The 15,029-nt window shown below is 39.7% G+C and overlaps 1 protein-coding gene across 1 annotated transcript in view; it reads right to left on the minus strand.

Moving 5' to 3' along the window:
* Positions 1-15,029, minus strand: part of LOC133563102 (cyclic nucleotide-gated cation channel beta-3-like) — a 112,327-nt gene that overhangs the window by 84,027 nt on the left and 13,271 nt on the right. The window contains exons 2-12 of the mRNA XM_061917047.1: positions 12,028-12,359; positions 5,816-5,897; positions 5,600-5,621; positions 5,486-5,531; positions 5,231-5,321; positions 2,047-2,066; positions 1,865-1,967; positions 1,407-1,431; positions 632-719; positions 433-542; positions 250-313 (exon numbers count right to left, since the gene is read on the minus strand). Of these exons, the coding sequence (XP_061773031.1) occupies positions 250-313; positions 433-542; positions 632-719; positions 1,407-1,431; positions 1,865-1,967; positions 2,047-2,066; positions 5,231-5,321; positions 5,486-5,531; positions 5,600-5,621; positions 5,816-5,896 (650 nt within the window). The 5' untranslated portion in view covers position 5,897; positions 12,028-12,359. The remainder of the gene's footprint in view (positions 1-249; positions 314-432; positions 543-631; positions 720-1,406; positions 1,432-1,864; positions 1,968-2,046; positions 2,067-5,230; positions 5,322-5,485; positions 5,532-5,599; positions 5,622-5,815; positions 5,898-12,027; positions 12,360-15,029) is intronic.

Consider the following 15,029-nt stretch of genomic DNA (forward strand, 5'->3'; position numbering starts at 1 on the left):
AAATAAAGATGTAAAGGAAAAAACTGCAAGTTGCCAAGAATAACATTGAGGATTAAAAAATAATTTAAAGAATAAAATAAAATGAAGAATGTAAAGAATAAAATAAAAGGAAGCATGTAAAGGAGATAATGAAAATTGTACAGTATAAAAGAAAGGAGATGTAAAGGATACAATATAAGGATGCTGGGACTGTGATAAGGAAGGATGTAAAAAAGGGAATGAAAGCTGTGAAGGAGAAAATAAACCTACTTTGAGGCCTTGCCATCAGTGTCCAATGAGATTCCACTGAGAGATTCGGGTGGTGGAGAAAGAACTGTAACATACAATAAATGACATTTAACAACTCTTTAGTCAAACAAAGTAGAACCTAAATAGTTTTGTGCTAAAGAGTTTAGATGTGAATCTTCCCACCCGGGAACGTAAAGTATGTACTTTTGTCCAGAGAGGAGCGGGGAGACTTTTTGTGTTTGGACTCGATGGACATCGCACTAGCAGGCAGGAGAACTGGCTGGGGAATCTTCTGCTTGATCCAAGTCACCACACTGCAACCCAACAAGACCCAAATCCATTAAGTGTGTTGTCGGGGCTGTGAAGGAGCGACATGCCCGGGCCATTATGGTGATGCACTCACTTTGGAGGGAAAGGAACACTCTCCACCTCAGACATCTCGTCGTCCGACACCATCTCCACCACTGGAATGTGTGGGAGGGGATCATAATCTGGACACACAGAAACATTGGGAAACGACGTTCATAACAAATTCATCATGAAAAAGGTCTCTAATTAGCTATAATCAACCACTTTAAATTAGAAGTATATACATGTGTTATTAAATGTGTCATTAATATATCTAATGTAAAAGTACATTCTTTTGATTAATGAGTTAACTATTCCATCTATCCATCCATTTCCTGCAGCTTGTCCCTTTTGGGGTCGCGGGAGCCTATTTCAGCTGCATTCGGGCCGAAGGTGGTGCACACCCTGGACAAGTCGCCACCTCATCACAGGGCCAGTTAACTATTTCCATATTTAATTATTTGTATATAAATATATATATATACACATACATATATACATTTATATATATGTACGTATGTATATATATGTATGTATGTGTGCATATATATATACATATATATACATATATACACATACATATACATATATACACACACACACATATATATATATATACATACATACACACACATATATATATACATACACACACACACATATATATACATACACACACATATATACACACATACATACATATATATATATATATATATATATATTTAAATTGTAGGTAGAAAACAATTACTTGACTATCGATTTATCTATCTACCCATCCATCCAGCTAATTACTAAACTTTTTTAAGACTGATAAAGACAAAACATACCTGGCATTGTTTCAACATCATAGACCTGTAGGAGCAAAGAACAACACAACATGTGTAAAATGTCATTTTTGAACATAAAATAAGTTAGAAAATATAGTAGTAGTCAGCATGGTGCTAGCATTAGCAAATGAGCCGTTGTATTAGCGGTAGCCTTAGAGCTAATGTTAGGGTTGGTTGAAGAAACTTTTCCTAAACAAAAATGACTCAATAATTTCTACAAACATATATATATATATATATTTAACATTTTTATATGTGTGAAATAATAATACAGTTTAGTTGTGTCAGTGTAGAAAGAGCACCTAAGGCAATAAAACATTTCACTGTTGCTTCAAAGTCATGCTAACAGGCTTAGTAAAAACTTGCAAGTTGACTATGTAGCTTTCAAGGACATCAGGTAAATGTGAGCACTTGGTCTTAAGTCATTTCTTATTTTGCCACCATACATAAAATGTTACCTCCGTGTGCTCGTCGTTCTCGTTGTCTATCTCTCTGTACTTGTCGTCAGGCTGCGGCAGCACCTTGGTCAGACCCTGCGTCACCCAGCCCATCACTCCCGACCTGCCACACAAACAACATTCACTTCACTTCAACCGTCAACAAATACGACATAAAGTACGTTTGCGTGATCAAACCTTACCTTTCACCATCACCCCCGGTCTGATGGAGCGAAAAAAACAACGAAAGGATGAATTGACATATAAAGCTTAAGACATCTGTAAACATTTCAGCATTTTTAGTGTAGCAAGTCCACCATGTTTGTGTAGTTTGACTTAATTGTTGCTGAAAGGTTGCCCATTTTTTTACTGTAAATGCTCATGAGAGCATATTTCCCCTTAGTTTAACTCTCCAGGGCCCAAAGTGGCAATGCATGCACTGCAAAAAGTCAGTGTTCAAAAACAACAATAAAAAATACACAAATTAAGGGTATTTTATTTGAACAAAGCTAAATTATCTACCAATAGAACAAGAATATTTGGCTTGTCAAGACTTTCCGAAACAAGTAAAATTAGCTAACCTCAATAAACCCAAAAATTCCTTGAAATAAGTATATTCTAATAACAACTATACTACTATAAGAGTATGTATGTTCTATTGCTTAATAAATTGAGCGCGCTCCACCCAAACAAGGCCACTGGCCTTGACAATATCCCCACCAGATTCCTCATGGACTCTGCCACCACCATTGGCCCAATAATCCTACATACAGTATAATAAACCTCTCAATCAAACAAGGCAAAGTAGTCAAGGATTTCAAGATAGCAAGAGTAACCCCCTTTATAAAAAAGGAAGCAAATTAGAACCTGGTATCTACCGACCTGTTTCTATTCTCAGTTCCATTTCGAAAGTAAAGGAAAAAATTGTTTATGAACAGGTCGATAGATACCTTGCTATTAATAAACTAATGTACAAATTCCAATCCGGCTTCAGAACTAACCATTCCACTGACACATGCCTTTTCTATCTGACCGACCATATCAAACATGAGGTAGACACGGGCAAATACTGCGGCATGGTCATGCTGGACATTCAAAAGGCCTTTGACACCGTTAACCACGCTATACTGTTGGATAAGCTCAGAGCAATCGGTTCGATAAAACCTCATCGAGTTGGATGCAATCTTACTTGGAGGGGAGGAAACAGGTAGTGGAGGTGAACGGCACCGTGTCCCCTCCCCTCTCAGTAAGCTGTGGAGTCCCCCAAGGCAGTATACTAGGACCTTTACTGTTTCTAATATACGTAAATGACAGGCCATCAGCATGCCACTGTGAATTGTTCCTGTTTGCAGATGACTCGGCCCTGCTGGTATCTGGCAAGGACAAGTCACAGGTGGAACAAATCCTCAGTGCTGAACTCCTTAATATTTGCACTTGGCTTGCTGACAACAAGCTATCCATACACTTAGGTAAAACGGAATCCATTCTATTTGGGTCCCATATCAACCTTAAGAAAGTCAGTGACTTCACTAAAAAAAAGTGGGTGACATTGTTATCACCAGGAAAGATGAGGTCACCTACCAAGGTTCCATTCTAGAGGCTAATCTTCCCTGTGATGAAATTGCAACCAAGGTAATCAAAAAGGTCAACCAAAGAACGAGATTCCTCCACAGAATCTCCTCTCTGGTCAACAAAAGCACCATGAAAATTCTAGCGGGAACTCTCATTCAACCCTTTTTCGATTATGCTTGCACCTCCTGGTACCCCAGCACCTCCAAAACCCTCAAATCTAGACTCCAAACATCCCAGGATAAGCTAGTCCGGTTACTTTTAGACCTCCACCCCAGATCCCACCTCACTCCAACCCACTTCTCCAAAGTGGGCTGGCTCAGGGTGGAGGACAGAGTAAAACAACTTGAACTGAGCCTAGTCTATAAAATCCGCTAACCCTCCCTGATACCGCCATAACCACAACACCAGGGGGAGCTCCACAATCCACGTTAAACCCAGATTCCGATCTAACAAATGTCTAAACTCATTCTCTTTCTATGCCACATCAAAGTGGAATGCACTCCAAACAGGTGTAAAAGTAAGTGCATCTCTAGCCTCCTTCAAAACCCGCTCTAAAACAACACCTCCAGGCAACTTCAACTCTTTACTAACACCCTCCTCCATTCACATCCCATCTCCCTGGATTATAAATAACCTAATGTAAATAATCACATGTATTTCTAATGTATATACTTGTTCTTATGCTATCTGAACTCACTATGTTCTCTGCTCGCTGTACATATCCTACTAAGTAAGACCTACACTGTTTCAATGTCCATTTCTCTGTTGATGCAATTGTTGATGACTGAAGTACTGATATCAACCAAAGCTCTTCATCCCACCCCCCGGATTGTAAATAATGTAAATAATTCAATGTATATACTATGATGATTAACCTGTGTGATGACTGTATTATGCTGATAGTATATATTTGTACCATGAATTGATTAACGTGGACCCCGACTTAAACAAGTTGAAAAACTTATTCGGGTGTTACCATTTAGTGGTCAATTGTACGGAATATGTCCCGAACTCTGCAATCTTCTAATAAAAGTTTCAATCAATCAATCAATATTGTTTCATTAAAAAAAAACAGCAAAGTACATTTGGCTGTCATCTGTTTTAATTATGAGACACAATTGTGTCAAAGACATTAATTTTTTTTTCATGCTTGAAATAAGAAATGATTACTTTAAGAAAGTAGTTTTATACTTGTGAGTGTTGATGACACAGCTTTGCAACAGTTGATATTCTAGTTCAAAGCATGTTTTACTCAATATAGGTCATCAAATCTCAGCAATAAGCTGTCATATCTTACTGAGATCATTTAGGACCAAAACCCTTAAAACAAGTAAAAGACTAACATAAAATCTGCTTAGTGAGAATAATTATCTTATCAGACAGAAAAATAAGCAAATACCACCCTTATTTGAGATATTTAATCTAACTTAGATTTCAGTTTTTGCAGTGTGTGTTTCTTAAGTGGCACGATTGTTAGTGGTCTGTAATTTCGCCAGGGAAGTTTTTTTAATACAAGTTTTTAAAAATAAGATTACATTGTGTTTTAGAGTCCAATTTTATTAGGAAAGGATATAAAATAAAACATACACGCTCGTTTTGAGAACTCTTTTGGCACCCTTGACTCCCAATATAACTGCCATTTTGAACAGACTGTAATCCTGGTGTATTACTAGGCTTTGTCCACGAAAAGCAAATTAACATAATTCTTGTAGATCGGGGGTCAGCAACTCGCTGCAATTACAACCTATTAAACTGAGCTTTGCTGGATGTCTTCATTCCTGAACTAGAAATCCAGGACGGATTTGAAAGCCTCACCCTGCCGTCCAGGTGAGGAGAGCCGGCGGGCTGAGGCAGGGCGCTGGCGAAGCCGTTGGACAGCCAACCCAAAACTCCCGTCTGGGACTGACTGTGAAGAGAACAAAATCTTCCAGTATTCACACGAGACATATTCATGAAAAAAATACTGTTTATATACTGTAGGACCCGTTTAAGTTGACGCCACATTAGTAAGCCTGCCTGAGGCGCGTCGACATAACGGTTCTACCATATTTGTATGCATGAGAAGTCCACCTGTCCTCTGAAACGTCATCAGAGTTCTTCGGTGCAGGACATTTTCCTGTAAGAACAATTACTATTAGCATTTCGTACATGAAAGTAAATACAGTAAATATAGTTAGTCCTTACCATCTTTGCTTTTGGGGCGATGCTGTTGAATTACAGACATCAGTATGGTTATTAACATAGGAATTAAATACATACAGTAAAACATGCTGTGTGTGTGTGTGTGTCTGTGTGTGTGTGTGTGTGTGTGTGTGTGTGTGTGTGTGTGTGTATGTGTGTGTGTGTGTGTGTGTGTGTGTGTGTGTGTGTGTGTGTGTGTGTGTGTGTGTGTGTGTGTACCTCAGCCGGTTTCCGGATCTCTTCCTCCCTCTGAAGACCTTCAGGGGGCTGTGGGACCACTTTCACTACCCAGTTGAACATCCTGTTTACACACACACACACACACACACACACACACACACACACACACACACACACACACACACACACAGACACACACACAAACACACACACACACAACTTTGTCAAGCATGACAAGTAAAGCTAATGATAAGGATGACTGAGGGACCCTTCACTCAGGCCCTGTTCCCTGTTTACACTAAGGTTATCCAGGGTAGATCACACCTAACCTTATCCGTGTCAACACACAATGCGACCGTTTAAAACCTCTGTCCGCCAGCACAACGCAACCTAGTACACTTGCGCGAAAAAAAACAAGAAAAAAAAAACACCTAAGCGTCCATCTGCTCCAATCTCCCCAGTACAGACCTGGGCAAATTAAGGCCCGGGGGCCACACGCGGCCCGTTAAGCTTTTAAATCTGGCCCGCCAGACATTCCTAATTATTTTTTTAAATCTTTAAGATGGAAAATGTAGCTGCCATTATGATGTGCAATGATGTTTTCAAATGACCATAAGTCTTGAAGTATACAAAGTATTTCAATGGTTGGAATCTGCGCTTTTGCATGATATAATAACCCCGTTTCCATATGAGTTGGGAAAATGTGTTAGATGTAAACGGAATACAATGATTTGCAAATCCTTTTCAACCCATATTCAATTGAATGCACTACAAAGACAAGATATTTCATGTTCAAACTCATAAACTTAATTTTTTTTGTTGCAAATAATAATTAACTTAGAATTTCATGGCTGCAACACGTGCCAAAGTAGTTGGGAAAGGACATGTTCACCACTGTGTTACATCACCTTTTCTTTTAACAACACTCAATAAACGTTTGGGAACTGAGGAAACTAATTGTTGAAGCTTTGAAAGTGGAATTCTTTCCCATTCTTGTTTTATGTAGAGCTTCAGTCGTTCCAACAGTCCGGGGTCTCCGCTGTCGTATTTTACGCTCCATAATGCGCCACACATTTTCCATGGAAGGGCCAGGAAAGTACCCGCACTCTTTTTTTTTATGAAGCCACGCTGGTGTAAGACTTGTCTTGCTGAAATAAGCTGGGGCGTCCATGATAACACTGCTTGGATGACAACATATGTTGCTCCAAAACCTGTATGGACCTTTCAGCATTAATGGTGCCTTCACAGATGTGTAAGTTACCCATGCCTTGGGCACTAATACACCCTAACCCTAAGCCTAACTGAATACGGGTTGAAAAGGATTTGCAAATCATTGTATTCCGTTTATATTTACATCTAACACAATTTCCCAACTCATATGGAAACGGGGTTTGGAATTGGAAAATGTTTACAGCGGCGATGACCAAGAAGAACGCTGAGTTGGAATACAATTAAAACACTTTATGTACATATTTATATACATATGTATATAATATCTACATATTTATATAGTATGTAACTACAAGCTCCATTCACAGACAGAGTCTCATTGCTTTTATGAGCGGTCGAGCGAGTCAAAAGCCGGAAAAAAAAAAAGATTTATTTTTTTATTTGTGGCGGCCGTAATTCTTTCGTGGGTGGCCGCCACAAATAAATGAATGTGTGGGAAACCCTGTGTTCATACTCTTGTTTGCTAGCGGCTACGATTTCAGTACTATTGAAATAGTTCAACTCTGTTGTAATATTCTTTTCATAAAATACAACCAAAAGTACGTTAATGTTAAAACTTACTTGTGAAAAGTAATCCCCGATTCCTATTTTCAACAATCCGCTCATTTGAGCAGGAAAACGCTGAACACCAGCCCGGCATCTTTGTTTTCCACCTGTAAACTGTCACTTTAGCATCTTTGTTTTCTACCTGTCAACTGTCACTTTAGGCTGCTCGCCGGCTCCTCATCACCACTTCAATATGGCGGCCAAATTTTTTGCGTCACAGCAGCCAATGCTGCATTTACTTATAATATGTCTATAGTTGCGCGTTCTTTCTGATGTATTTTCCTGTGTGGAATGCGGGCTTTCTGGCTTCACTTCCTGTGTTGGCGGGGTCTTTCCAGTGTCACTTCCTTTCCGATCTCGCTTTGTAAACGATCAATGAGTCCATACAAAGCTAAGTGCCGGAGATCCAAGAATTACACGGTTGACTTACCCGTGTAAAAAAATGTCTGAGGAGGGGGACCTTAAATGCTCGTATAGTGTGGCTGAAACGGGCTTTGGCTAAATAATTATCCATTTAAGGGGTTAAACAACTTAGTGTAAATATGACCAGAGGCTGAGGACATGTGATGAAGTGCATGATTGTAATCTCACACTTGCACACGTTTAAATGTCAATGTCAGTTTAAGTGTGGATAAAGACAAAGATATAAATGTAAATTTAGATGTAAATGTGTGTACATGTAAATGTAAATTTAAAAGTAAATGTATGTGAAGATATATACGTAAATGTAAATTTAGAAGTAAATGTCTGTGTAGACGTATGTGTAAATGTAAATGTAGAAGTAAATGCATGTATAGATGTATATGTAAATTTAGAAAGTAAATATAAGTGTAAATGTATGTGTAAATGAATGTGTAGATGTATATGTAAATGTAAATTTAGAAGTAAATGTATGTGTAGATGTATATGTAAATGTAAATTTAGAAGTAAATGTATGTGTAGATGTATATAAAAATGGGAACTAAGGAGTAAATGTACGTGTAAATGTATGTGTAGATGTATATGTAAGTGTAAATGTAGATGTGTTAATAGAAATGTAGATGTAAGTATAAATGTAGATGTGTTAATGTAGATGTAAGTGTGGATGTAGATGTAAGTGTAAATGTAGAAGCAGATGTACAGATGTAGATTTAAGATTTGGAATTTACATGATTTAAAAAGGACAATATATACTTTATTAATGAAGATTCGACATGTAAATATGTGCGATTATAGCCAATGGTTCATTTCCATTCCCAGTCCCCTGGCAAGATGATGTTCAAATGATGCAAAAACATTGGAAACAGCACAGAGACTCATAATATTGAAAATGTAAAATTCCAAGATTTTTGGAAGTGCTGCGGTAAACACTCACTGCCACACATTTTCCCGAGCACAATTGATCAAATACATATTTCAAAATGTACATTTCCATTTTATACCAGTCACCTATCGACAAGCATTACAAGTTTGGCTTCCTGCCAGCTGATTTTTCGGCTCGTGCTAGTTCCCCTGTTGAAATTTAAATGTAAATATAAAGGTAAGTTTAAGTATAAATGTAAATACAAGGGTAATTATAAGTATAAATGTAAAATATAAGTGTAAGTATAAATGTAAATATAAGGGTAAGTGTAAGTATAAATGTAAATATAAGGGTAAATGTAAGGGTAAGTGTAACTGTAAATATATGGGTAAATGTAAGGGTAAGTGTAAATGTAAATATAAGGGTAAGTGTAAGTATAAATGTAAATATAAGTGTAAGTATAAATGTAAATATAAGGGTAATTGTAAGTATAAATGTAAAATATAAGTGTAAGTATAAATATAAATATAAGGGTAAGTGTAAGTATAAATGTAAATATAAGGGTAAGTGTAAATGTAAATTATAGGGTAAATGTAAAGGTAAGTGTAAATGTAAATATAAGGGTAAGTGTAAGTATAAATGTAAATATAAGTGTAAGTATACATGTAAATAAGGGTAATTGTAAGTATAAATGTAAAATATAAGTGTAAGTATAAATGTAAAAGGTAATTGTAAGTATAAATGTAAAATATAAGTGTAAGTATAAATGTAAATAAGGGTAATTTTAAATATAAATGTAAAATATAAGTGTAAGTGTAAATGTAAATATAAGGGAAAGTGTAGGCATAAATGTAAACATAAAATGTAGACGCAGACGGAGATGTAGATGTAGACACAGACGTACGTAAATGTAAATGTAAACGCAGAAGTAAATGTAAATGTAGACACAGACATAGATGTAAATGTAGACACAGACATAGATGTAAATGTAGACGCAGACGTAAATATAGATGTAAGTGTAGACGTTAATGTAGATGTAATTGTAGATGCAGACGTGGACGTAAATGTCGGTGTAAATGTAGACATAGGCGTAATGTAGATGTAAATGTAGACGTAGACAAAAACGTAATGTAGATGTAGACATAGGCGTAATGTAGATGTAAGTGTAGACGTAGACATAGTGTAGATGTAGACATGGACATAATGTAAATGTAGATGTAAATTCAGATGTAGACCTAAATGTGAATGTAGACGTTAATGTAGATGTAAATGTAGACGCAGATGTAGATGTAAATGTAGACTCAGATGTAAATGTAAATGTAGACGCAGACGTAATTATAGATGTAAATGTAGACAAAGATGTAGACAGAAAATATAGATGTAAATGTAGACACAGATGTAGACGTAAATATAGATGTAAATGTAGACGCAGATGTAGATGTAAATGTAGACTCAGATGTAAATGTAAATGTAGACGCAGACGTAATTATAGATGTAAATGTAGACAAAGATGTAGACAGAAAATATAGATGTAAATGTAGACGCAGATGTAGACATAAATATAGATGTAAATGTAGACGAAGATGAATATGTAAATGCAAACGCAGACATGGACGTAAATGTAAATATTTATGTAAATGTAGACGTAATGTAGATGTAAATGTAGACGTAGACATAATGTAGATGTAGACAAAGATGTAAGACATAGATGTAGACATAAAAGTAATGTAGATGTAAATGTACACGTAGACATAATGTAGATGTAGACATGGACATAATGTAAATGTAGATGTAAATTCAGATGTAGACGTAAATGTGAATGTAGACGTTAATGTAGATGTAAATGTAGATGCAGACGTAGATGTAAATGTAGACGCAGATGTAGATGTAAATGTAGACTCGGATGTAAATGTAAATGTAGACGCAGACGTAATTATAGATGTAAATGTAGACAAAGATGTAGACAGAAAATATAGATGTAAATGTAGACAAAGATGTAGACAGAAAATATAGATGTAAATGTAGACTCAGATGTAGATGTAAATGTAGACGCAGATGTAAATATAGATGTAAATATAGACTCAGATGTAGATGTAAATGTAGACTCAGATGTAAATGTAGACGCAGATGTAGACGTAAATATAGATGTAAATGTAGACGAAGATGAAGATGTAAATGTAAACGCAGATGTGGACGTAAATGTTTATGTAAAGTAGACATAGATGTAATGTAGATGTAAATGTAGATGTAGACAAAGATGTAAGACATAGATGTAGACAAAAAGTAATGTAGATGTAAATGTAGACGAAGATGAAGATGTAAATGTAAACGCAGATGTGGACGTAAATGTTTATGTAAAGTAGACATAGACGTAATGTAGATGTAAATGTAGATGTAGACATAATGTAGATGTAGACAAAGATGTAAGACATAGATGTAGACATAAAAGTAATGTAGATGTAAATGTAGACGTGGACATAATGTAGATGTATAGAAATGTAGACGTAAATGTAAATGTGTAGGTGTAAGAGTAAATGATTGCCTTTGTTTTCTAAGTTTGCTGTTACTTTAGTTGGACCTTGAAAACGTGCCAAAGATCAACAACAAAAAAACGCTGTGGGCCACAAATGGCCCCCGGGGTCCTAATTTGGACACAAACCAAACGTAGAACTACTAGAGTGAGTCAGGTTGGAGATTTCAGTCACTCGTTAGAATCATCCACGTCAGCATCAGGGCACCAAAAATCATCACATCATATTTCTTGGTAGTACTTCTTATGTCAGAGACTATTTCCTAAGTGCACAACACACACTTGACTGAAGACAATGGAAGTTTATGACAACCAAGGTAATGCTGATAATAGAAGAGCAATGACAAAAAATCAGTTCCAATAATAAATAATTCAACTTGGCTCAACTTAAAAATGATGATGAGTTAGATTGACAACTCTCTTGATGATAACCATATTAATAAAATATGCAAAGGTTTGCACAATATAGCAACATATTATTAGGTCGAAAAAAGGAAACTAGCAGTAATATATATATATATATATATATATATATATATATATATATATATATATATATATATTACAGGCAGCGTTTTCTATGAATATTTCTCAATCGACCACAAATATCTAAGGAATCCCAACAATCCCAACATGAACACAAAAAAATCTCTTTGTTCCTACCTGAGGGTTTACAGGTGGTCTACAGGTGGTCCTGCATGCCGCTGCAGTCGATGAGGTCCAGAGTGAGGTCTCGGGTCTGTAGGGATTTTCCACAGCGGCCGCCTGCTCCTAACTGGATTAGGCAGCAGCACCTGAAGGTTAAGGCCTCAATGCCGGACTTGGATCCAGATTGAGGGCAAGTCGAGCGATGATCACATGGTCGCTCCTTCCAAACCTTTTATAGTACTGCAGTACTTCCAGCACGTCTGTACTGTGGTGGTACTACAGTAGTACTTTCGCTGTGCTTAAAATTAGCCTTTACGGTTAGGAGACTTAATAGGAGATGTGGCAGCCTGAAAAAAATAAAGAAAAACACAATTTAAAAAAAAAAAAACCTGCTAAATTCCACAGACTGTTTTGTCTAAACTAGGGGTGTCAAACTCATTTTAGATCGGGGGCCACATGGAGAAAAATGTATTCCCAAGTGGGCCGGACTGGTAAAATCCCTGCACGATAACTTAAAAATAAAGACACCTTCAGATTATTTTCTGTGTTTAAAAATAGAAGAACCACATTCTGAAAATGTACAAATCATAATGTTGTTGTTTTTTTACACTTACATGTTGCGGTTAATAGTATTCTATCTTTATTTGTCGTTATTTTTATTTTCTGAATGAATGATGTGATAATTGTGATAATGCTCCTCTCTGAGCTGCAACCTTATCGTGGTAGAGGAGTTTGCGTGTCCCAATGATCCTAGGAGCTATGTTGTCCGGGGGCATAAAGCCCCCTGGTAGGGTCTCCCAAGGCAAACAGGTTCTAGGTGAGGGATCAGACAAAGAGCAGCTCGAAGACCTTTATGAATAAGAAAAAGCATGGACCCAGATTTCCCTGGCCCGGACGCGGGTCACCAGGGCCCCCCTCTGGAGCCAGGCCCAGAGGTGGGGCACGATGGCGAGCGCCTGTTCCCATGGGGCCCGGCCAGGCACAGCCCGAAGAGGCAACATGGGTCACCCCTCCAATGGGCTCACCACCCATAGCAGGGGCCATAGAGGTCGGGTGCAATGTGAGCTGGGCGGCAGCCGAAGGCAGGGCACTTGGCGGTCCGATCCTCGGCTACAGAAGCTAGCTCTTGGGACGTGGAACGTCACTACACTGGGGGGGAAAGAGCCTGAGCTAGTGCGCGAAGTCGAGAAATTCCGGCTGGATATAGTCGGACTCACTTCGACGCACAGCAAGGGCTCTGGAACCACTTCTCTCGAGAGGGATTGGACCCTCTTCCACTCTGGCGTTGCCGGCAGTGAGAGGCGACGGGCTGGGGTGGCAATTCTTGTTTCCCCCCGGCTCAAAGCCTGTACGTTGGAGTTCAACCCGGTGGACGAAAGGGTAGCCTCCCTCCGCCTTCGGGTGGGGGGACGGGTCCTGACTGTTGTTTGTGCTTATGCACCGAACAGCAGTTCAGAGTACCAGCCCTTTTTGGGAACACTCGAGGGAGTACTGGAAAGTGCTCCCCCGGGTGATTCCCTTGTCCTACTGGGAGACTTCAATGCTCACGTTGGCAACGACAGTGAAACCTGGAGAGGCGTGATTGGGAAGAATGGCCGCCCGGATCTGAACCCGAGTGGTGTTTTGTTATTGGACTTTTGTGCTCGTTACAGTTTGTCCATAGCAAACACCATGTTCAAACATAAGGGTGTCCATATGTGCACTTGGCACCAGGACACCCTAGGCCGCAGTTCCATGATCGACTTTGTAGTTGTGTCATCGGATTTGCGGCCTTATGTTTTGGACACCCGGGTGAAGAGAGGGGCGGAGCTTTCTACCGATCACCACCTGGTGGTGAGTTGGCTGCGATGGTGGGGGAGGATACCGGACCGACATGGCAGGCCCAAACACATTGTGAGGTTCTGCTGGGAACGTCTGGCAGAGTCTCCTGTCAGACAAAGTTTCAATTCCCACCTCCGGAAGAACTTTGAACATGTCACGAGGGAGGTGCTGGACATTGAGTCCGAGTGGACCATGTTCCGCACCTCTATTGTCGAGGCGGCAGATCGGAGCTGTGGCCGCAAGGTAGTTGGTGCCTGTCGGGGCGGCAATCCTAAAACCCCTTGGTGGACACCAGCGGTGAGGGATGCCGTCAAGCTGAAGAAGGAGTCCTATCGGGTCCTTTTGGCTCATAGGACTCCGGAGGCAGTGGACAGGTACCGACAGGCCAAGCGGTGTGCAGCTTCAGCGGTCGCGGAGGCAAAAACTCGGACATGGGAGGGGTTCGGGGAAGCCATGGAAAACGACTTCCGGAAGGCTTCGAAGCAATTCTGGACTACCGTCCGCTGCCTCAGGAAGGGGAAGCAGTGCACTATCAACACCGTGTATGGTGCGGATGGTGTTCTGCTGACCTCAACTGCGGATGTTGTGGATAGGTGGAAGGAATACTTCGAAGACCTCCTCAATCCCACCAACACGTCTTCCTATGAGGAAGCAGTGCCTGGGGAATCTGTGGTGGACTCTCCTATTTCTGGGGCTGAGGTCGCTGAGGTAGTTAAAAAGCTCCTCGGTGGCAAGGCCCCAGGGGTGGACGAGATCCGCCCGGAGTTCCTTAAGGCTCTGGATGCTGTGGGGCTGTCTTAGTTGACAAGACTTTGCAGCATCGCGTGGACATCGGGGGCGGTACCTCTGGATTGGCAGACCGGGGTGGTGGTTCCTCTCTTTAAGAAGGGGGACCAAAGGGTGTTTTCCAACCATCGTTGGATCACACTCCTCAGCCTTCCCGGTAAGGTTTATTCAGGTGTACTGGAGAGGAGGCTACGCCGGATAGTCGAACCTCGGATTTAGGAGGAACAGTGTGGTTTTCGTCCTGGTCGTGGAACTGTGGACCAGCTCTATACTCTCGGCAGGGTTCTTGAGGGTGCATGGGAGTTTGCCCAACCAGTCTACATGTGCTTTGTGGACTTGGAGAAGGCATTCGACCGTGTCCCTCGGGAAGTCCTGTGGGGAGTGCTCAGAGAGTATGGGGTATCGGACTG

This window comes from Nerophis ophidion, linkage group LG12 (genome assembly GCF_033978795.1).
Source record: "Nerophis ophidion isolate RoL-2023_Sa linkage group LG12, RoL_Noph_v1.0, whole genome shotgun sequence".
Lineage (NCBI taxonomy): Eukaryota > Metazoa > Chordata > Actinopteri > Syngnathiformes > Syngnathidae > Nerophis > Nerophis ophidion.